At 38.1% G+C, this 23,135-nt stretch overlaps 1 protein-coding gene across 1 annotated transcript in view; it reads right to left on the reverse strand.

Moving 5' to 3' along the window:
• RNF180 (ring finger protein 180) overlaps positions 1-23,135 on the reverse strand; it is a 246,243-nt gene that overhangs the window by 208,100 nt on the left and 15,008 nt on the right. Inside the window, exons 2-4 of the mRNA XM_068990758.1 lie at positions 6,016-6,111; positions 3,456-4,415; positions 614-649 (exon numbers count right to left, since the gene is read on the reverse strand). Coding sequence (XP_068846859.1) covers positions 614-649; positions 3,456-4,415; positions 6,016-6,111 — 1,092 coding nt within the window. The remainder of the gene's footprint in view (positions 1-613; positions 650-3,455; positions 4,416-6,015; positions 6,112-23,135) is intronic.

The raw sequence follows: 23,135 nt of genomic DNA on the forward strand, positions 1-23,135 counted from the left end.
AAAATGTATCATAATCTTCAATATAAAATTTAAAATTATATAACTTTCAGAAGAAGTCATAGGAGAAAATCTTCATAAACTAGAGCTAGGCAGAGTTCTTAGATAGGACACCAAAACCATAATTCATTAAAAATAAATTTGAGAAATAGTAACTTCATCAAAATTAAATATAGTTTCCTCTACAGAAAAAAAGAAAAGGTTTTTTTCTAAGAGAATAAAAGGACAAGCTACAGACTGGGAGAACTGCAAATCATAAATCAGAAGAACTTACATTCAAAGTGTATAAAGAATTTTCAAAATCCAGCATGAATACAACTCAATTAAGAAAATGAATAAAAGATTTGAAAAGATACTTCACTGAACAGTAATATACAAATGGCAAAATGAGCACCTGAAAAATGTTCAACGTCGTTAGGGAGATGCTAACTGAAATCACAATGTGATACTACCACATATCTATTAATGACAAAATTTTAAAAATAGAGTACATCAGGTGTTTATGAGGACACACAGCAAAAGGAACTCTCAGACTTTGCTGCTTGGACTGAAAAATGGTATAGTCACTCAGAAAGACATTTTGACAGTTATTCGTAAAGTTTAAATATACACTTACCATACAATCCAGCAACCCCACTCCTTGACATTTACCCTAGAGAAATGAAAGCTTAGGTTCACACAAAAACCTATACGTGAATGTTTATAACAGCTCTATTCCTAACTGCCAAAACCTGGAATAACCTACCTGTCCTCCACAAGTAAATGGATAAACTGTGGTTCATTCATACAATGGAATACTATTAAGCAAAAAAAACAACAAACTATAGATATGTATATTATACAACAAACTATAGATATGTATAGATATATACAACAACATGGATAAATCTCATAGGTAAGTCTCAAAACATTACATACTATATATTCTAATTTTATAAACATCACATTATTATTTTACAAAATTACCAAAAAGACAAACTGAAGTAATGGAGAATAGATCAGTGGTTTTTGCGAGTAAGGGATGGGACAAGTGTATGATTGCAAGATTTAATCATAGTATAATTATAAAGGCACAAGGGAAATTTGAGGGGAGATGGAACTGTTCTAAACATTCATTGTGGTAGTTGTTAAATGAATTTTATAGATATATTTAGATCATAGAGTTGTATGCCAAGAATAAATCAGGTTTATTGCATGATAATTAAAAAATAAACCAAAAAGATTACATTGAATAAAAAAAAAGTCTTTTCCCAAAATAGATGCTCAGTTAACATCTGCTGAACAAAAACACTGAAAATTGGCTGCAGTTTCTGCTTTAACATTAATCTTATTTATATCCCTAAGCTTCAAATATGTAAATAACTTTTTGTAGCATCATTAACATTTTCTATCATGGTATCTGCCACAGAAAGATTTCTAGTTTACACAAAAAAATAATTTAAAATATCGAATGAAAGTCAGAAATCTATTATTCCAACCAATTATTTTAACCTTTAAAGATTATCATTAATAATCGGTAACTTTTTCTTTATATCTTGTATGCATATCTTTCTCATTAAAAAGGGAGCAGGATCTGTTTTTAAGTCATTACCCTAAGGCAGGATACACAAAACAGATATTTGATGAATGTTTACATAATCAGCTAATCTTCATTAAACATTAAATGAGCTGAAGAGTTGAGCCATTAATTTATCCTGAATATTAACTCTTTCTAGGATTTATCCTTTTCCTTGAATTAGTAAAACTGACTACTAAAAAGTGTTCTTCCTTACTCAAACCACAGTGTGTACTCACATTGTGAGTTTGTGTCACTTCTATGCAGCTACACGCTTTCAGATTTTCTTTGCTAAGGACACACTGGGCATCTGTTTGCCTGCAGCTCCCGTGCAAGCAACCAAATGGGATCCCACTATACCATTCCTGTACTGACTTGTCACAGGTCTGACTAAGACTCATTCATTTCAATCAATTATCTAAGCAGATTGGTTAAACCACGTGTGTAAATGAATAAAAGCAACTTCATTAAAAAAACAAAAAGACCATTAATTTTGCTCTTTGCTTCAAACTGTGTGAAAAAAGTGTGTTCCTACACTAGAAAATGATTAAAAACATAGCCGAGGTTTTTAGACGAACCTAGCCTAAGAATTAAATACATCTTGAAAACTGTAAAGACGCTATTTGTATGTATTTACAACACAGAACAAGGATAATTCCCATACTTGTTTGAAGTTTCTGTTTGTTAAGAGAATTATTTTATAGCTCTCCACACTGTTTTTAAGGTATTATTTCTGTTAACATAGCTAATGAGATCATCTCTAATTTATCCAGGTTTCAGTCAAATTTTCAATAAATTTTTGAACTTTACAGCTCTGATAAATTTAACTATAAAGTATATTATAATGGTGCTAAAATACATTCACTTTTTATATCCTACAATATATGCTTTGATACCACATTACAACCATTACTTGCAAAGAAACCAAACTAAACTGCTTTTGTCAGAAACCAATCAAAAATATAATAAACAATCTAACCAAAAGATGAAAACATTTAAGCTGATTGAAGCACTTAATGCAGTAATTTTATTTGGCCCATGACTAAGGTCATAAACACTAATGAGTTTGCTTAACTAAGAATGAACTATTTACATAAAGTTGCAGGTTTCTATATTTTAGCTCTGAGAACACTGTTAATATTTAATATGCTAATTAATAAGGACTGTAATCTATTATGACCAAGTAAATAATAAAGCCAATCTGCAAAAACAGTTTATATAGAAATAAGCCAGCTCTCAAACTTCCAAATTTTCATGAGCACCTCATCCACTGGCTTTAATTGAAGGACTTAACACTGGTTTCCTTCACACACCCCACCCCTGAATGCATCATTATGGGTACAGGAGTTCAAACCACAGAGAAGCACCCTCTCCCATAAAATTACACGGTCAATTATCCTTTAGATAATTTTCACAGTTTAGCACAGTTAACCATATCTGGCTAATTTGGGCACATAATTAAACCAGGCTCCTTGAAAATATCCATTTAAACTAAATGTAATGAAAATGAATGAATTTCTTACTATACTGCATTTACTCAGGGAGACTTTGTTTCAATTTAACCTGAAAAATCAACACTGCAAAACAATCCTAACTTGAATATATTTCAAATGTGTATGACAACCTAGCCTCAATATCATGAGAGGAATATTCCTATGAAGTATTTGTAAAATTGGGGAAAACCTCAAAAAAGGGCATTTTCTAAACATGTGTAAGCACAGAGACATGATTATACCTGTCAGTTATAACAGAGCTATATGATTATTAAGTTCACTTGGTGAAATCTCATTTCAGAAATCACTCAGACTTAAGTTTTTATAATAAAGGTATTCAAAGTTAGCTCCTCTCCCCAACATCTGACATTTATAATATAGGGTTTTTAGGAAACTCTATTAAAAATTACCTGCTTCTGCAGCCACCTCTCATGCCTTCGTTGTTTCCGTCTCAGATTCTTCAGTTTGCTCTTCTCTCTCTTACTGAGCCTCTGATTAATGGCACCCAGTGAAAAACTGCCCGAGTGCAGGAAGTTCAGAGGAGAGAGGTGCTCTTCCTGGTCCTCAGCCTCCAGTGTGCTCCTGCCAGCAGCAGGCAGGTCCATCAGGAAAGTCAGGCTGTTAGGACTAGCATGGCCAGAATACACGGGAGAAGCTTCTAGACCACACTGAAATTCTCCTCCTCTTTGTGTCTGGGTCTCACGGGGAGCCACTGAAAATCTTTGCAGCAGCATATTAGGATCAAAACTGGATGAAATCTGAAAGGAACAGTTATTTTTATTCGATTCTAAAGGCAAGCTCGGAAGGTCAACAGGCTGTGTCTCATTGAGCCCAGGATATACAGTAGTCTTACTATGGATTTCATATAAAGTGGGTAATAAAGTCAGTTTCTCACTGATGCTCAGATCCAAACTATGTGATTTTCTATGAAAAGCTCTCGGAGCGCATCTGGTGGTCACAAGCTGCGGAACAAAAAGCTGATATTTTGGATCTGATGCTTTGAAGAGCAGTTTTTCATTCTTCATCTTGAAATATGTTGACCGTACCTCCAGGCAGAGTGCTTCAGTTAATCTTCCAGGACCACTATTATTTGGGCCCATGTTTAAAAACCTGTGATTTCTGTTTCTGGAGGCGCCACCTGTCAGCAGAGTTTCCTTGTCACAACCTGACTGAACTCTAGGATGTGACAAGTATTTCAGCGATGGTCTCATTAGTCGGCCTGACGGTGTTGGCTGATAATCGGTACGGCTCTTGGAGAGATGTACAGCTGCAAGCTGGCCACAGGAACATTTTGGAGTGCTGACAAAATTAAAGCCCCCTAAACGGGCCCCACAGAAAGGGCAATTCAGTTTTCCAACTGTCCACTGGGCCTACAGGTAATAAAGGAAAATAAAAACAATGCTTTCATTGTAAAGTAACCAAAGAGAATGTGAGTTTTTTTTTTTTTTTTTAAGCCGACCACATGAAAGTTTTTTATGCCACAGAAAAGGCCAGCTTTCTGTTTTCTGATTAGTAGACAGAACAGTAAATGGAAACAAAACCTTCCAATAAACAGAGATAAGAAGCTCCAAAGGTCTAGAATGATAACACAGTGTACATCACACCCATCTAGACAATACTCCCAAGATTCTAAAGAGTCTTTTAGACAATAGACTGAATACGGATACAGTGTGAACTAATGAAAAGAAAAATACACTATGGAACCAGGAAGCAAATCAGTCTACAGAGCTTAATTTGCAAGTAAAATCTCACAGAAAAGTGTCTGTTTTGATACACTTCTTGCATACCAAGCACTGTGGGAGGGAACTTTACCCAAACAGCAGAATAAAGCTCTTCCTGCCTTTTTACATACAACTGAAAGATATTGGTTGCATGTATCAGTTAGTTCATTTTCTCTATTCAGATTACAAATAAATAGTGAACTAGCTTAAAAATATCTTTTAACAGAAATAGTGGAATATCTGAAATGTGCTAATACATTTTGCAAAGTTCAGGACACTTATAAGCAGTACCCTGGCATTCTCCCAGGAAATCACTACAATGGGAGAATGAATGCAAGAGATATCTAGCTAATGGTATTTTTTAACCAAAAAAGTAAGCTAGTCAGTGGAGAAAAGCAACTATATTTTCCCCAAATCATATTTGATATGATTTTCTATACTTTTCTAATACTTAGGTGTTTTGCTGGGAGAAATAATGAGGCCACATTGAACAGTTCCTGCTCTTATACTATTTCATTAAGGATTCTTAAAAGTGTGGTTTTTTCATTCTGATTGTGCCAGTAAGAGTCATTAATTTTCAAGTTTATTTTACATGTGTGTGCATACATGAGTGATACCCACAGGATATTTCATTCACTTCACAGGGACTGTTCTAGGTACTGGGGGATATAATACATAATGAACAAAACAAAAACTTTTGACTTCATGGAGTTTATATCCTAGTAGAGCATCTAGGTAATTAACATGATCATTAAGTCATTTGTGTATGTGGATGTGTATGTATATATATGTGCATATGTGTATGGATGTGCATAATTTATATATGTTATACAAACTTAAGCATATTTACAAGTTCTACATATCTTGTAAAATGTGTGTGTAAAACATAGATAGATAGATACAGTAGAGAAGAGAGAAAGGAAGTGTGTAGTGATAATAGCTGCGAGAGGCAGTTGATAGATTGGCCAGGTGATGCCTCAATTAAGAATAAAGACCTAAGAAAATGATGGAACAAGTTGGTAGTGGTGGAAAGAGAATTTAAAGAAGGGGAATTTTCAACTGCAAAGTCTGAGTTATAGAAGTACTCAGAGCACTCCAGTAATAATGAAAGCAGTAAGTGTAATCAAGAGTTACATACACATTCATGTTTCCTGAAACAATGCATTCAAGAAAAATAGCTCCAAAATGAGGACAATAACATTCTGAAAGTAGCATATTCCTAAATTTACTCAGAAACTAAGGAACTTACTTTTTGTATCAGGCAATGTATCCATTCTGGAAGGGCTTCTATATTCATGTGCCACACATGACAAATATTTTCATCATCAGCTGAATCATTTGTATTCTGTTATATCAAAATGCATGATATTAGTCATGACTAGTTCAGATTTTATTTCACAAAATTCATATTTAAGTAAAACACAAAAATATAAATTCACTTTTAGGTAGGAAGGAAATACATACTGCCCTTCTCTCCTTATTCCCTCCCACTGCCAAGACAAATCTATAAAGTTTTTTTTTTTTTTTTTCATGGAATAGCCACATTTAAACTGACAAAAAAGCAAACAAAAAAATCCCTCTACTTCATTGAAACAATCAAATTAAAACATGAGCACAAAGTCACTGAATGGACAAATTTGGCACCCTATTTCATTCTGTGTGTGAGAAAAACTATTCATGACAACTTTCCCCAGCCCTCAATCTCTGATTCTAATAACAGATTAAAGGAGTTACTATATTCGCCATCAAGATGCTCAAGAAAAGTTTAAAAGGGGAACGCCACACTTTCACTAATGGTTAGGACTCCACGCTTTCACTGATGAGGGCCTGGGTTTGATCCCTGTTTGGGGAACTAAGATCCTAGTGTGGCACAGCAAAAGAAAAAAGAGAAGAAAAAAGCTTTAGAGGATTGGGGGAGAGGAATAATTGTGCAGGGAGCTATAAAGGCCCTAAGTTTCAGCTGTGTAAGTACAGCGAAAATTTCAGGGACAATTTTGGCCTTTTGAAGTAGATTTGCAGAAATAAATGTGATCTATAGTTGAGACACTATGACTTCCCAGTTGGTTCTTTAGTACTTCTGTGACCTTAGGACAGTTGCTTTACTTCTCTGAGTCTCTGTTTCTTTTCCCCTTAAACTCCGCTGGATAATTGGCTCAGGTCCCTTCCAGGTCTACAGAATTTCATTTTATGAGATGACAGAAAGGGTTGACTGACAAGAACAGGGCAAGTACATAGCAGATGGGAACAACACAAAGAACGGCCTATGCCAAAGTTGTGACAACGGAAGCAAAAAGGGCCCTGGGGAACTATCTGGGGTGGATTTGAAGCCTGTCTGTCTCTAGGCAAGAGCAGTACTTGGGACAGAGAGAAACAGGGCAACATTTCTAAAAGTATGGCTGGAAAGGCCTGGAAAAAAATGGAAAGCATTTGCAATAAGTCCAGGAGATGATCTACTGAGGACCAATCTCTATTCTGGCTGAAAATATTATCATATGAATATATCACATTATTTAATATGTTAACTACCTCAACATAGTGTGAAATAGATTTAATAATAAGTACATCTCTAATACACTTTCTAAAGCAAGTGAAAAAGAAGTAAATATACTCAGAATTATGATATTATAAGCATATACCACCTAAAAAAACCAATATTATAACTTTTCTATGGAAATATATGTATATAAATAGAAAAGGTACCTTACAGGCTATGTACCAAATTGACATCACATGGTTTGAAGAAAGAAAGAACTTCAAGATTAGGAAAGTTATTAAAAGGAAACTAACTTTTATGGAAAATTGTTTTAATGGGAAAGTAAGTTATACTTACATAATTAAAATTGTATTTAAAATTGATGTAAATAAAATACATTGATTACTTCTGGTCCTTACAATACTAAAGTAAGTGGGATTAGACATGCCCTCACCATTACAACTGATAAAACTAGGCAAAATATACTATTGTTTTAAGACATTAGACCAAAGAAGGAAAAAAAAAGCACAGGGCTGTGATCTCTCAGAGAAGTCAAATAAATGAGGTGAGCCTAAAAATAACCCTGGATATCTGCCTCAGGGAATTTTCAGAACCTTGGTGTAGGGAGGAGGAACTCAATTAGTGTATGGCAGCCTTGCTGATTTAAGACTAAGAACAGAGGCTATAAAGGCTAAACAGCTAGAATTTACAGGACTGTTGTACCAGCAAGGAGAGGCCTGTAATTAGAAAAAAGTTCCAGAAATCTGTATAGTAATTCCTCTAAATTTTTGATTGAATACCATTATGGAGGTATGAAGGGTGAGATATCAGACAATCAGATAAAGAAAATTTACCCTGGAAAAGACATCTTCCAGTGAAGCATAAGTATTCAACTAGGGCTCACAGTAAAGCTGGGAAGATGTTCAAGTTCCAAGCAGCCAGAGTAGAAGGATCTCAAGGAATATGTGGAGTATTTAGGAGACAGAGGATGAGATGGCTGGATGCCATTGCCAACTCGACGGATGTGAGTTTGAGTGAACTCGGGAGTTAGTGATGGACAGAGAGGCCTGGCATGCTGCAATTCATGGGGTCGCAAAGAGTCGGACACGACTGAGCGACAGAACTGAACTGAACTGACTGAGGAGAGGTTCCAGCAGAGTTCTGTCTTAAAACTAGGGCTAAATTAGCCCAAAAGTAAAGGTTACTAAAAAGCAACCCTAATAAAGTTGGCCTCCAAAGAATGAAATTCAATCATAAATAACTCATATGTCTGCTAAAACATTCTTTACAGGAAGAATAACATCCAGACACTCAGTAATGTTAAATCAAAATGTTGTACCTACAAGAGAAATTACTAGATTATGTACCCCCAAAAAAGTGACCTACAACCAGGAGAAAAATTGTTCAATGGAAATATCCCCCACATTCCATCATGTTGAAGTGTGGTAGAAAACTCATGCTGATGTTTGGCAGAAACCAACACAATTCTCTAAAGCATTTATCCTTCAATTAAAAAATAAATAAAAAAGAATCTCCCCCAAAGTGGAAAAGATTGAATAAACAGAGACTTTAAATCAGCTATGACATATTTTCATGAGTAAAACAAGAAGATAAATTACCTTAATACTAAATGAATGGTTTACCTAGAGAAAAAACTTCTGAAATTAAAAGTTTCACTTATTAGCAAATTGATACTGTAGAAGAAAATATCAGTGAACATGAACATACAGAAGTAAAAATGATGAAAAAAATCTAGCATAGGAAGAAAAAAGAGGAAAAAAATGAGCAAAATTGAAGTGACTTATGGGAAACATCAAATAGTGTAACATAAATGTAAATGCCCCTTCATGGATCACAGCCTTGTCATGGGAAAGGGACTTGAGTAACTCAATGAGCCATGCTGTGCAGGGCCACCCAAGGCTAACGGGTCATAGCAAAGAGTTCTGACAAAACATGGTCCACCCACTCCAGTATTCTTGCCTCGAGCACCCCATGAACAGTATAAAAAGGCAGAAAGATATGACACTGCAAGATGAGCTCCCCAGGTCAGAAGGTGTCCAATATGCTCCTGGGGAAGAGTGGAGGCATTGCTGGGAGAAATATCAAACCTCAAATGTGCAGATGACATCACTCTACCAGCAGAAAGCAAAGAAGAACTAAAGAGCCTCTTGATGAAGGTGAAATAAGAGACTGAAAAAGCTGGCTTGAAACTCACATTAAAAAAGACTAAGAGCATGGCATCTGGTCCCATCACTTCATGGCAAATAGAAAGGGGAAAAATGGAAGCAGAGACAGATTTTATTTTCATGGGCTCTAAATTCAACTGTGGACTGTGGCTGCAGCTATGAAATTAAAAGATACTTGCTCCTCTCCCTTCCTGACCCGACCATGATGATAGGGTGGATGACAGGACCCCTGGCACACCCTGCCTCCCAGCCAAGCCTGGAGATCCTTGGGACAGCCCTAGGTGCTGCCAGCCCACTGTTCACAAGAGGAGACAGGCCGGGGGTCGGCCATGAGGTCAGGGTGGAGCCCTGTCCTGCCCCTACCACTGTCCTGCCTTCCAAGGTCCTGTGGTGGAGCAGCCCTGTCCTGGTGGGGGCAGGGGCCTGGGGTGCCCATGCTGGCTGTGTGCCTGGCAAGTAAGCATCTGTGGCAAGGGGCCAGGAATGTGGGGGTGGACCCAGGCATACGTTAGCACTTTGGAGAGTTTTTTTTCTCAAGCAATTATAAAAGTAGAAACTTGTCAGCGTCATGATGAACTGAACTGTGAATCCTGAAACACCTCTGCTGGCCTGTGGTTTGAGATGAGAGTAAGGATGCCAACTTGCACTTCCCTTCCCCCTCTGCCCCCCTTCCCCCTCTGCCCCCCTCCCCCCACCACAGGCTCCCATGGACTTTGTCCAGAAGTCAGGGGCCCTGGGCCTGGCAAAAGAAATAACAAATGGGGAAAACAACAACAACAACAACAAACTTGCTCCTTGGGAGGAAAGCTATGACAAACCTAAACAGTGTATTAAAACACAGAGACATTATAAAAAAAAAAAAGAGTGGAGACATCACTTTGCTGACAAAAATAATATAGTCAAAGCTATGATTTTTCTGGTAGTCATGTATGGATGTGAGAGTTGGACCAAAAAGGCTGAGTGTGAAAAAACTTATGCTTTCAAATTACGGTGCTAGAAAAGACTCTTGAGAGTCCCCTGGACTGCAAGATCAAACCAGTCAGTCCTAAAGGAAGTCAATCCTGACTATTCATTGGAAGGACTGATGCTGAAGCTGAAGCTTCAATACTTTGGCCACCTGATGTAAAAAGCTGAAACACTGGAAAAGACTCTGATGCTTGGAAAGACTGAGGACAAAAGGAGAAGAGGGTGACAGAGGATGAGATGGTTAGACAGCATCACTGACTCAATGGACATGAATTTGAGTGGAGAAGAGAGGAACAGGCATGCTGTGATCCACGGAGTTGCAAAGAGTTAGGCTCAACTTAGCAACTGAAAAACAACAGCAACACGTGTAAGCGGAGAAAAGACAGGACAGTAGGATAAACCATAGCCAAATTTTCCAAAGGCCTATAGATCAAAGCAGCTCAAGGATTCTTAAACAGCGTAAACACAAGGGAAACTACGGCTCTTAATAAAATTGCTGAAATTCAGTGACAAAAGTAAGCATCAGGAGAAAATAAGTATCCTACAAATAGGAGAAAGAAGAAAACAATGATTTTTGGAATTCCACTTAGGGCCATAAAGGAATGGGAGTTTAGAATTAGCTTCCTGCAACAAACAACTAGAAAACTGAACAAAATTTAACAAACAACTATTTTCAGTCAGTGGGACAACAGGCAGCGAAATAGTGACTTCTGAGAGAAATAAACAGAGCTTATAGTCATACAGACTTTTATTCTGAAGACAACTGAAGGAACCCCAACAGAGTCTAGTCAGCTTTCTGAGTTGAGGAAACAGGAATCAGATTTTTAAGAGGTAAAGGCAAACTAAAATTTGTAGGGCACAGTATCCAAGAGAAATAAGAAGAAAAAAGCCTCAGAAACTTGTATATGGTTTCCCCTTGAGTCTTTGATCAAATTCTAATCTGGTCATGCTTAGAGTAAAACTCCAGGAGACTGTGCTAAGAACACCTACAGGGGAAAGAACAATTACAGAGGCTATAAGCCAAGCACTTTCAAGAGCTCACACAGGGCCAGGAATCATTATGTTCCAACCGGTCTGATGGAAAAGGACTTCTTCAATAATGAGGCATTCAGTAGTGACCCAAAGGGTCATTCCCTAAAAGTGGGGCAAAATAAGCCTTAGAATAAGGACTACTCTAAACCCACCCTAAAGAACCTAAAAATAAGTTTCTAAATTATCAAACTTATCTAGAAACAACTATTAGGCAGAAGGAAACATAAAATCCTGTAAAAGAATAAAACAAAATATAATACTCTACAAAATGAAATTTATAGTCTTCGGCATCCAATTAAAAATCCAACATGGTGCAGGCCTGGGTGGAAAGGAATAGCAGCCACTATTTGCGTGTCAGGGATAAAGCTCTATCTAGATCTTTTCTCCTTGTCTCTCCAACCAAACAAAAGACTTAAATTACTAGGGAAAGGACAATATTCATTACGATTTGGAGCACTGAATAAAAACAAAATCCTCTACACCTGAGACCGTAGCAGGAATGCAATGCTGGACCTAGACAGGAGCACCAAGATGGGCAAAATCCTATGACCCAGGGACACAGTGCCTGCTAAGACTGAGGCTGTCAGGCAAGCAAGGTGGATGTAAATTAGGGAGGAGCAAGGAAAAGATGGTACTGGTAAGGATGAATTGAAACACACATCAGTTTGTCTCTGATCTTGATACTCTGGGTATATAATAGAGAAACTAGACTCCTTCATCACAGAGACAAATATGTCAATACACTTATCTGACCCAGGAGGTGAAGCCCAAATGAGAATCCAGGGGAAAGTAGAGAAGTTACAGGCTTATTGAAGTTGTTCTTCCTCTTCAAGGTGAACCAGCATAATAAAACTATGGGGATAGAGAAGAGATCAGCAATTGTCAGGTTTGGGGTGGGGATGAAAAGACCAAATATGCAGGGGGAAACCACAATCACGAATGACGTAAATCAAATCGCTTATGATTATACAGCAGAAGTGACAAATAAACTCAAGGGATTAGATCTGATAGAGTGCCCGAAGAAAACACAGAAGTTCCGAACACTGTACAGGAGGCGGTGAACAAAACCATCTACAAGAAAAAGAAATGCAAAAAGGCAAAATGGTTGTCTGAGGAGGCCTTACAAATAGCTGAGGAAAAAAGAAGCAAAAGGCAAAGGAGAAAAGGGAAGATATATCCTTCTGAAAGTGGAGTTCTAAAGAAAGCAAGGAGAGATAAGAAAGCCTTCCTATACACTAATAATGAGAAAATAGAAAAAGAAATTAAGGAAACAATTCCATTCACCATTGCAGTGAAAAGAATAAAATACTTAAGAATATATCTACCTAAAGTAACTAAAGACCTATATATAGAAAACTATAAAACACTGGTCAAAGAAATCAAAGAGGACACTAATAGATAGAGAAATATACCATGTTCATGGATCGGAAGAATCAATATAGTGAAAATGAGTATATAAACCAAAGCAATCTATAGATTCAACGCAATCACTATCAAGCTACCAGTGGTATTTTTCACAGAGCTAGAACAAATAATTTCACAGTTTGTATGGAAATATAAAAAACCTCGAATAGCCAAAGCAGTCTTGAGAAAGAAGAATAGAACTGGAGGAATCAACCTGCTTGACTTCAGGCTCTACTACAAAGCCACAGTCATCAAGACAGTATGGTACTGGCACAAAGACAGAAATATAGATCAATGGAACAAAATAGAAAGCCGAGATAAATCCACGCACCTATGGACACCTTATCTTTGACAAAGGAGGCAAGCATATACAATGGATTAAAGACAATCTCTTTAACAAGTGGTGCTGGGAAAACTGGTCAACCACTTGTAAAAGGATGAAACTAGATCACTTTCTAACACCATACACAAAAATAAGCTCAAAATGGATTAAAGATCTAAACGTAAGACCAGAAACTATAAAACTCCTAAAGGAGAACATAGGCAAAACAGTCTCCGACATAAATCACAGCAGAATCCTCTACGACGCACCTCCCAGAATACTGGAAATAAAAGGAAAAATAAACAAATGGGACCTAATTAAACTTAAAAGCTTCTGCACAACAAAGGAAACTATAAGCAAGGTGAAAAGACAGCTTTCAGAATGGGAGAAAATAATAGCAAATGAAGCAACTGACAAACAAATAAACTCAAAAATATACAAGCAACTCATGCAGCTCAATTCCAGAAAAATAAACGACCCAATCAAAAAATGGGCCTAAGAACTAAATAGACATTTCTCCAAAGAAGACATACGGATGGCTAACAAACACATGAAAAGATGCTCAACATCACTCATTATCAGAGAAATGCAAATCAAAACCACAATGAGGTACCACTTCACACCAGTCAGAATGGCTGCGATCCAAGTCTACAAGCAATAAATGCTGGACAGGATGTGGAGAAAAGGGAACCCTCTTACACTGTTGGTGGGAATGAAAACTAGTACAGCCGCTATGGAAAACAGTGTAGTGAGTCCTTAAAAAACTGGAAATAGAACTGCCTTATGACCCAGCAATCCCACTGCTGGGCATACACACTGAGGAAACCAGAATTGAAAGAGACAGGTGTACCCCAATGTTCATCGCAGCACTGTTGATAATAGCCAGGACATGGAAGCAACCTAGATGTCCATCAGCAGACAAATGGATAAGAGAGCTGTGGTACGTATACACAATGGAGTATTACTCAGCCATTAAAAAGAATACATTTGAATCAGTTTTAATGAGGTGGATGAAACTGAAGCCGATTATACAGAATGAAGTAAGCCAGAAAGAAAAACACCAATATACTATACTAACGCATATATATGGAATTTACAAAGATGGTAACGATAACCCTGTATGCAAGACAGCAAAAGAGACACAGAAGTATTGAACAGTCTTTTGGACTCTGTGGGAGAGGGAGAGGGTGGGATGATTTGGGAGAATGGCATTGAAACATGTATAATATCATATAAGAAATGAATCACCAGTTTTGATTTGTTGCAGGATACAGAATGCTTGGAGCTGGTGCACTGGGATGACCCAGAGGGATGGTATGGGGAGGGAGGTGGGAGGGGGGTTCAGGATTGGGAACACATGTACACCTGTGGCAGATTCATGTTGATGTATGGCAAAACCAATACAATATTTTAAAGTAATTAGCCTCCAATTAAAATAAATAAATTTAAATTAAAAAAAAAAGAAAGCCTTCCTAAATAATCAATGCAAGGAAATAGACAAAAACAATAGAACGTGAAAAACTAGAGATCTCTTCAAGAAAATTAGAGATACTAAGGGACTAACATTTCATGCAAAGATGTGCACAATAAAGGACAGAAACAGTATGGACTTAACAGAAGCAGAAGTTATTAAGAAAAGATGGCAAGAATACACAGAACCATACAGAAAAGATCTTAATGACCCAGATAACCACGATGGTGTGATCACTCACCTAGAGCCAGACATCCTGGAGTGAGAAGTCAAATGGGCCTTAGGAAGCACCACTATGAATAAAGTTGGTGGAGGTGATGGAATTCCAGCTGCCCTATTTCAAATCCTAAAAGATGATGTTGTGAAAATGTTGCACTCAATATGCCAACAAATTGGAAAACTCAGCAGTGGCCACAGGACTGGAAAAGGTCAGTTTTCATCCCAGTCCCAAAGAAAGGCATGCCAAAGAATGTTCAAACTACTGCACAATTGCACTCATCTCACACACTGGCAAAGCAATGCTCAAAATTCTCCAAGCCAGGCTTCAACAGCAAGTGAAATGAGAATTTTCAGATGTTCAAGCTCAATTTAGAAAAGGCAGAGGAACCAGAGGTCAAATACCCAACATCCGTTGGATCACAGAAAATGCAAGAGAGTTCCACAAAAATATCTACTTCTGCTTCATTGACTACACCAAAGCCTTTGACTGTGTGGATCACAACAAACTGTGGAAAATTCTTCAAGAGAAGGGAATACCAGACCACCTTACTTGCTTCCTGAGAAACCTGTAAAGAGGTCAAGAAGCAACAGTTAGAACTGGACACGGAACAATGAACTGGTTTCAAATTGGGAAAGGAGTACATCAGTGCTGTATATTTTCACCCTGCTTATTTAATTTATATGAAGAGTACATCATGCAAAATGCCAGGCTGGATGAAGCACAAGCTGGAATTAAGTTTGCCGGGAGAAATATCAATAACCTCAGATATGCAGATGACACCACCCTTATGCCAGAAAGTGAAGAGGAACTGAAGAGCCTCTTGATGAAAGTGAAAGAGGAGAGTGAAAAAGCTGGCTTAAAACTCAACATTCAAAAAATGAAGATCATGGCATCTAGTCCCATCACTTCACAGCAAATAGATGGGAAAACCATGGAAACAGTGACAGACTTTATTTTCTTGGGCTCCAAAATCACTGCAGATGGTGACCACAGCCATGAAATTAAAAGACGCTTGCTCCTTAGAAGAAAAGCTATGACCAACCTAGACAGCATATTGAAAAGCAGAGACATTACTTTGCCAACAAAGGCCCACATAGTAAAAGCTATGTTTTTTCCAGTAGGCACATATGGATGTGAGAGTTGGACCATTAAGAAGGCTGAGTGCTGAAGAATTAATGGTTTTGAACTGTGGTTGTGGAGAAGACTCTTGAGAGTCCTTTGGACTGCAAGGAGATCAAACCAGTATCCTAAAGGAAATAAATCCTGAATATTCATTGGAAGAACTGATGCTGAAGCTCCAATACTTTGGTCACCTTATGTGAAGAGCTGACTCATTAGAAAACCCCTGATGCTGGGAAAGATTGAAGGCAGGAGGACAAGGGGACGACAGAGGATGAGATGGTTGGATGGCATCACCAAATCGAGGACGTGAGTTTGAACAAACTCCAGTAGATGGTGAAGGACAGGGAAGCCTAGCATGGTTTAGTCCATGAGGTTGCAAAGAGTTGGACATGACTGAGGGACTGAATGAACAACATGACGGGGGAGCATGAGGGAATTTAGGGAATAATGCAATTGCTCTGTATCTTAACTGAAGTTATGCATATTCAACCCTATTGTCAAAATCTTGGCAACTGTATCCCAAAGAGTAATTTTACTGTATGTAACATGTTTTAAATGAAGGTTAAATGAAGACGTTTTCATAGGGCAAGTGAAGTGAAGTGTTATGTTAGTTGCTCAGTCGTGTCCGACTCTTTGCAACCCTATGGACTATAACCCACCAGTGTCCTCTGTCCATGGGACTTTCCAGGCAAGAATACTAGAGTGGGTTGCCATTTCCTTCTCCAGGGGATCTTCCTGACCCAGGGATCAAATCTGGGTCTCCTGCATCGCAGGCAGACTCTATCATTTGAGCCACCAGAGAAGCCCAAAGGAGTCCTGTTTTCACAGGAACAAATCCAAAAAGAATTTATCACCAACTTGTGATAAACAACATGTTCTTGAAGTACAAGAAAAATTTCATCAAACAAAATCTGGACGACACAATTGAGTGTTGATCCTCAAAATGGCAAATATGTTGGCAAATGTAAAACATTTTTTTTTTTAGTTTTCTGTAAAGAAAACTTACTTTTTAAAGCATATCATTAAAAATATCCTGTGGAGTTTTAAATGCAAAAATAAAATGTACGAAAACAATACAAAGACCAGGACATGAGGGATGAAAGCATACTAAGGCTCTCACTCTATACATACAATTTAAAGGAAGATGGTGATAAACTAAGGACATATGTTGTAAACCAAAAGATCAACCACTAAGGAATAAAAGCACCCTAAATAGTAGCTCAGTTGGTAAAGAATCTGCCTGCAATGTGGGAGACCCTGGTTCAATTCCTGGGTTGGGAAGATCCCCTGGAGAAGGGAAAGGCTACCCACTCCAGTATTCTGGCCTGGAGAATTCCATGGACAGGCCATAGGGTCGCAAAGAGTCAGATATGACTGAGCGACTTTCATACTTCACACAAAAAGTCAACAGAAGACATAAAGAAATCCTGTAAATAACTTAATTAAGCTAAAAATTAAGTAAAAGTATAACAGAAGATAGAACATGAGACAAAGAATAAATAACATATTACATTTAAGCTCAGACATATTAATACTCACATTAAATCTAATGGTCTAAATACTCCAATTACAAATCAAAGGATATTAGACTGGATGACAAAAACCAAGTATTAGTCACTCAGTCGTGTCCAACTCTTTGTGACCCCATGGACTGTAGTGCACCAGGCTTCTCTGTCTATGGGATCCTCTAGGCAAGAATACTGAAGTGGGTTGCCATTTCCTTCTTGAGAGGATTTTCCTGACCCAGGAAATGAACCCAGGTCTCCTGCATTGCAGACAAAATTTGCAACTGAGCCACCAGGGAAGACAAAAACCAAACAATACATCATGTACAAGAAATTCATTTTAACACAAATGCACACATAGGTTTGAAATTTAAAGGATAAAAATTTTTATCAAGAAAAAGTAAATCAAAGGAAAGCTAGAGTTAATATACTAGTATCAAAGTAGATTTCAGGACAATGAAATTATCAAGGATAAAAAATAAACTTTTCATAATTAGAAAGGAGTCAGTTCATCAGGAAGCTATAACAAATGTAAATACATACATACCTAATAGCAGAACTTCAAAATGCCTGAATGCAGTACTTGGGCACAACCTCAAAAATGACAGAATGATCTCAGTTCATTTCTAAGGCAAGCCACTCAGACAGAACTTAAAAAGGAAGTGGACAAACTCATTATAAAATAATACATGTTAGAGTGAAAATAAAGAAAATAGAGGCCAAAAAAGAAAAGATCAATTAAACTAAGGGCTGGTTTTTAAATATAAAATTGACAAACGTTTAGCTATACTCAGCAGGGAAAAAAAAGAGAGAGAGGGCCTAAGTACACAAAACTAAAGATTAAAAAGGGGAAATTACAACCCATATCAGAAAAATACAATCATAAGATAATACTATGAACAAGTATATTCTAACAAACTGGACAATGTAGAATGGATAAATTTTTAGAAATGTACAATCAACTAAGATTGAAATACAAGATATAACAGATGAATTACAAATATTAAAATTGAATCAGTAGTCAAGAAACTCCCCCAAACCCAAAGTCCAGGACATAATAGCTTCACAGGGGAATTCTACCAAAAAGTTAAGGAAGACTTAATACTTATCCTTCTCAAACTATTCCAAAATACTGAACAGGAGGGGACCCTTCCAAATTCACTCTATGAGGCCAGAATTACCCTGATATCAAAACCAAAGACACCAATGAAAAAAAAAAATTCCTGAACATCTGACAAACACAGATGCAAAATTGATCAAGGAAATATCAGCAAACCAAATTCAACAAGATATAAAATGGTACACCATGATCAAGTGGGATTTATTCCGGGGATACAGAGATGGTTCATCCATGACGACACTCAGTAGTGACTGTGTCTGGTGATGAAAGTAAAATCTGATGCGGCAAAGAAGAGTAATGCATAGGAACCTCGAATGTTAGGTCCATGAATCAAGGTAAATTGAACGTGATCAGGCATCAACATCTTAGGAATCAGTGAGCTAAAATGAACAAGAATGGGCAAAATTTAATTCAGATGACCATTATATATACTACTGTGGGCAAGAATCCCATAGAAGAAATGGAGTAGCCCTCATAACCAACAGAGTCTGAAATGCAGTACTTGGGCATAACTTCAAAAATGACAGAATGACCTCAGTTCATTTCCAAGGCAAGGCATTCAAAACATCACAGTAATTCAAGTCTATGCCCCTACCACTGATGCCAAAGAAGCTGAGGTTGATTAGTTCTATGACGACCTAGAAGACCTCCTAGAACTAACACCAAAAAAAGATGTTCTTTTCATCATTGGGGGTTGGAATGCAAAAGTAGGAAGTCAAGAGATACCTGGAGAAACAGGCAAGTTTGGCCTTGGAGAACAAAATGAAGTCAGACAAAGCCTGAGTTCTGCCAAGTGAATGCACTGGTCATAGCAAATACCCTTTTTCAACAAGACAAGGGACAACTTTACATATGGACATCAGGAAATGGCCAATACCAAAATCAAACTGAAGACGTTCTTTGTAGCCAAAGATGGAGAAGCTGTATAGTCAGCAAAAACAAGACCTGGAGCTGACTGTGGCTCAGATCATCAGCTTCTCATAGCAAAATCCAGGCTTAAACTAAAGAAAGCAAAGAAAACCACTAGGCCAGACAGGTATGACTTACATAAAATCCCCTATGAATACGCAGAGGAGGTAACGAACAGATTCAAGCGGTTAGATCTAGTTAACATGTGTCTGAAGAACTACGGATGGAGGTCTGTAATATTGTACAGGAGGCAGCGAACAAAACCTTCACAAAGAAAAAGAAAAGCAAGAAGGCAAAGTGGTTATCTGAGGCGGCTTTACAAATAGCTGAAGAGAGAAGTGAAAAGCAAGGGAGAAAGGGAAAGGTATAACCAATTAAATGCAGAGTTCCAAAGAGCAGCACGGAGAGACAAGAAGGACTTTTTCAATGAAGAGTGCATAAAACTAGAAGAGAACAACAGAAGGGGAAAGACTAGAGATTTCTTCAGGAAAATTGGAGATATCAAGGAAACGTTTTGCCCAAAATGGGTACTAAGAGAACAGATGTTGGGAGCCAGCATGAGGAACTCCGCCCATGGCAAAGGTCATGAGGAAGGAGGCTTCGGCATACACAAAGGCAGGATCGAGCTTCAGGAAACCCCCTGTTCCCGAGCATCTACCCCCAAAACCAGAGTCTGCCTACTTTACTTTTATGCTCTCACCTACACCTCTGACTTTACGGGGGGCTCTCCCCCATCACCATTTCTCTCGGAGAAGGAGTTAACTTGCAGCTCCAGTTAATAAAAATTCCTGGGCATGACAAGAATGTTTCAACTTAAAACTCCTCTGAAGGTTCTCTAGCCTGCCTGAGCAGGTTCGTCCAGCCACATGTGATTGTCTACAGCCTCCCAACCGTGAGAGGCACGAGATGCTTTAAAACTTTCTAAATACAGACTCTTTTGAGAAGTTACAAAATTATTAGTATAATGGGTTGATTAGAAATTATATTGGTGAAGGGTTTTTCATTTATTGAGCCAATATTTGCTGCTAAATCTCCATATTCCCTGCCCTTATAATGAATATAACTAGCATACAGGAAAAATAAGTATTAACCTTTGAGATTAATCATGTTAAATCTTAGGCTAAGTAAATTCCTTTCTTGATTGTAACCCACTACACCCTCACCCTATAGGAATGCAACTTTATTTGGAGGGTGGCGCTTGGTTTAAGAAAAAAATCACCACTGGAAAAAATAAGTTTTCTGGTTGACTGACTGTTATCAGAAAGGGCCATAAAATGTCAGCAGGCCTCATGGCCAGAAGATGATGTAAAACCCATTAGACCTTTGTATACATTTATATGAAGCACCTGATTTTGACAAGGGTGACTCTGTATTCATCCCTATGTATAACAAAAAGTATATAAGCAAACCTGAAAAATAAAGAAATCGGATCAGTTTCTGGAAAGACTGATTCCCCCGTGTCGTTCTTTCCTCCCCCTTCTGGCTGAATTCCCATCTGGAGCGTGGGTACTCACCAAGCTTGCTAATTTTGCCTGGGCTTCTAAGATTGGAGTGGGGAGGCCTCAGTACCTCCTCTCCTTCGGGAGAACGGAAAGACGCCTGTGGCCTATGTAGGTGGTGCAAATTCCTTGTCTTGGAATTTTATTGGTATTCCACGTAAACCAAGTTATTCAGCCTCTTTTTCTCCACTAATTTTCCTACTGCACTATTCTTTTCTAATCTCTCTTTATATCTGTAATTAAATAAGTTTTTTCCTAGGACACCAATTCCATCTCCCCTTCGAATTACCTGGGATCCACCAGGGTTGGACCCCGGCAAACAGAAACAGTGGAGATATAGTAGGCCCTGAAGAGATCAAGAGGAGATGTACAGAATACATGGAAGAACTGTACAAAAAAGTTGTATGTGATAATGTATAATGAACCCAGTCACAACAATGGTGTGGTCAGCCACCCAGAGCCACACATTTTGGAGATCAAAGTTAAGTGGGCCTTAGGAAGAACTGCTATTAATAAAGCTAGTGGGTGCAATGGCATTCCAGTAGAACTATTCAAAACCCAAAATGATGATGCCATTAAGGTGTTGCATTCAATATGTCAGCAAATCTGGAAGACTCAGCAGTGGCCACAGGACTGGAAAAGGTCAATCCTCATCCCATTTCCCAAGAAGGGTAATACTAAAGAATGTGCTAACCATCAGACAACTACACTCATCTCCCATGCTAGAAAGATCATACTTAAAATCTTGTCTGCTAGGCTTCAGCATTATGCGAACCAAGAACTTCCAGATGTCCAAGCTGGGTTTAGAAAAGGAAGAGGAACTAGAGATCAAATTGCCAACATCTGATGGATCATAGAGAAAGCAAGGGAATTTCAGAAAAATGTCTACCTCTGTTTCATCAACTACGCTAAAGCCTTTGACTGTGTGGATCATAACAAACTGCGGAAAGCTCTTAAAGAAATGGGAATACCAGACCATCTTACCTGTCTCCTAAGAAACCTGTAGGTGGGTCAAAAAGCAACAGTTAGAACCCTGTATGGAATAACTGATTGGTTCAAGATTGAGAAAGGACTATGACAGGGCTGTCTGCTGTCACCCTGTTTGTTTAATCTGTATGTTGAGCACATCATGAGAAATGCCAGGCTGGATGAGTTACAAGCTGGAATCAAGATAGGTGGGAGAAATATCAACAACCTCAGATATGCAGATGATACCACTCTAACGGCAGAAGGTAAAGAGGAACTAAAGAGTGTCTGGATAAGGGTGAAGGAGGAGAGTGAAAGAGCTGGCTTAAGACTAAATATTTAAAAAGCTAAGATCATGGCATCCAGTCCCACTACTGCATGGCAAATCGAAGGGGAAAAAGTGGAAGTAGTGATGGATTTTTTCTTCTTGGGCTCTAAAACCACCGTGGATGATGACTGCAGCCATGAAATCAGAAGACAATTGTTTCTTGGCAGGAAAGTAAAGACAAACCTAGACAGTGTGTTGATAAGCAGAGACATTACTCTGCCAACAAAGGTCCATAAAGTCAAGGCTAAGGTCTTCCCAGTTGTAAGTACTGGGCCATAAAAAAGGTAGAATGAAAAAAAAAAAAAAAGGTAGAATGCCAGAGAATTAATGCCTTTGAACTGTGGTGCTAAAGAAGACTCCTGAAAGTCCCCTGGACAACAAGGAGATCAAACCAATCAATCTTAAGGGAAATCAACCCTGAATACTCGTTGGAAGGATTCATGCTGAAGCTGAAGCACCAGTATTTTGGTCACTTGATATTAACAGCCAACTCACCGGAAAAGTCCCTGATGCTGGGAAAGATCAAGGACACAAGGAGAAGAGGGTGTCAGAAGATGAGATGCCTGGAAGGCATCACTGATGCAATGGACATGAATTTGGGCAAACTTTGGGAGATGGCGAGGGACAAGGAGGCCTGGTGTGCTGCAGTCCATGGAGTCACAAAGAGTCAGACACGAGTACGCAACTGAACGACAACACAAAGATGATTCAACATCCACAAACCAGTGTAATACATCTCATTAACAAAACAAAGAATAAAAATTACAAGATCACCTCAATAGATGCAGAAAAAATACTTGACAAAATCCAACATCCATTCATGATAAAAATAAAAAAAAAACCTTG

Source organism: Capricornis sumatraensis, chromosome 18 (assembly GCF_032405125.1).
Source record: "Capricornis sumatraensis isolate serow.1 chromosome 18, serow.2, whole genome shotgun sequence".
Taxonomy (NCBI): domain Eukaryota; kingdom Metazoa; phylum Chordata; class Mammalia; order Artiodactyla; family Bovidae; genus Capricornis; species Capricornis sumatraensis.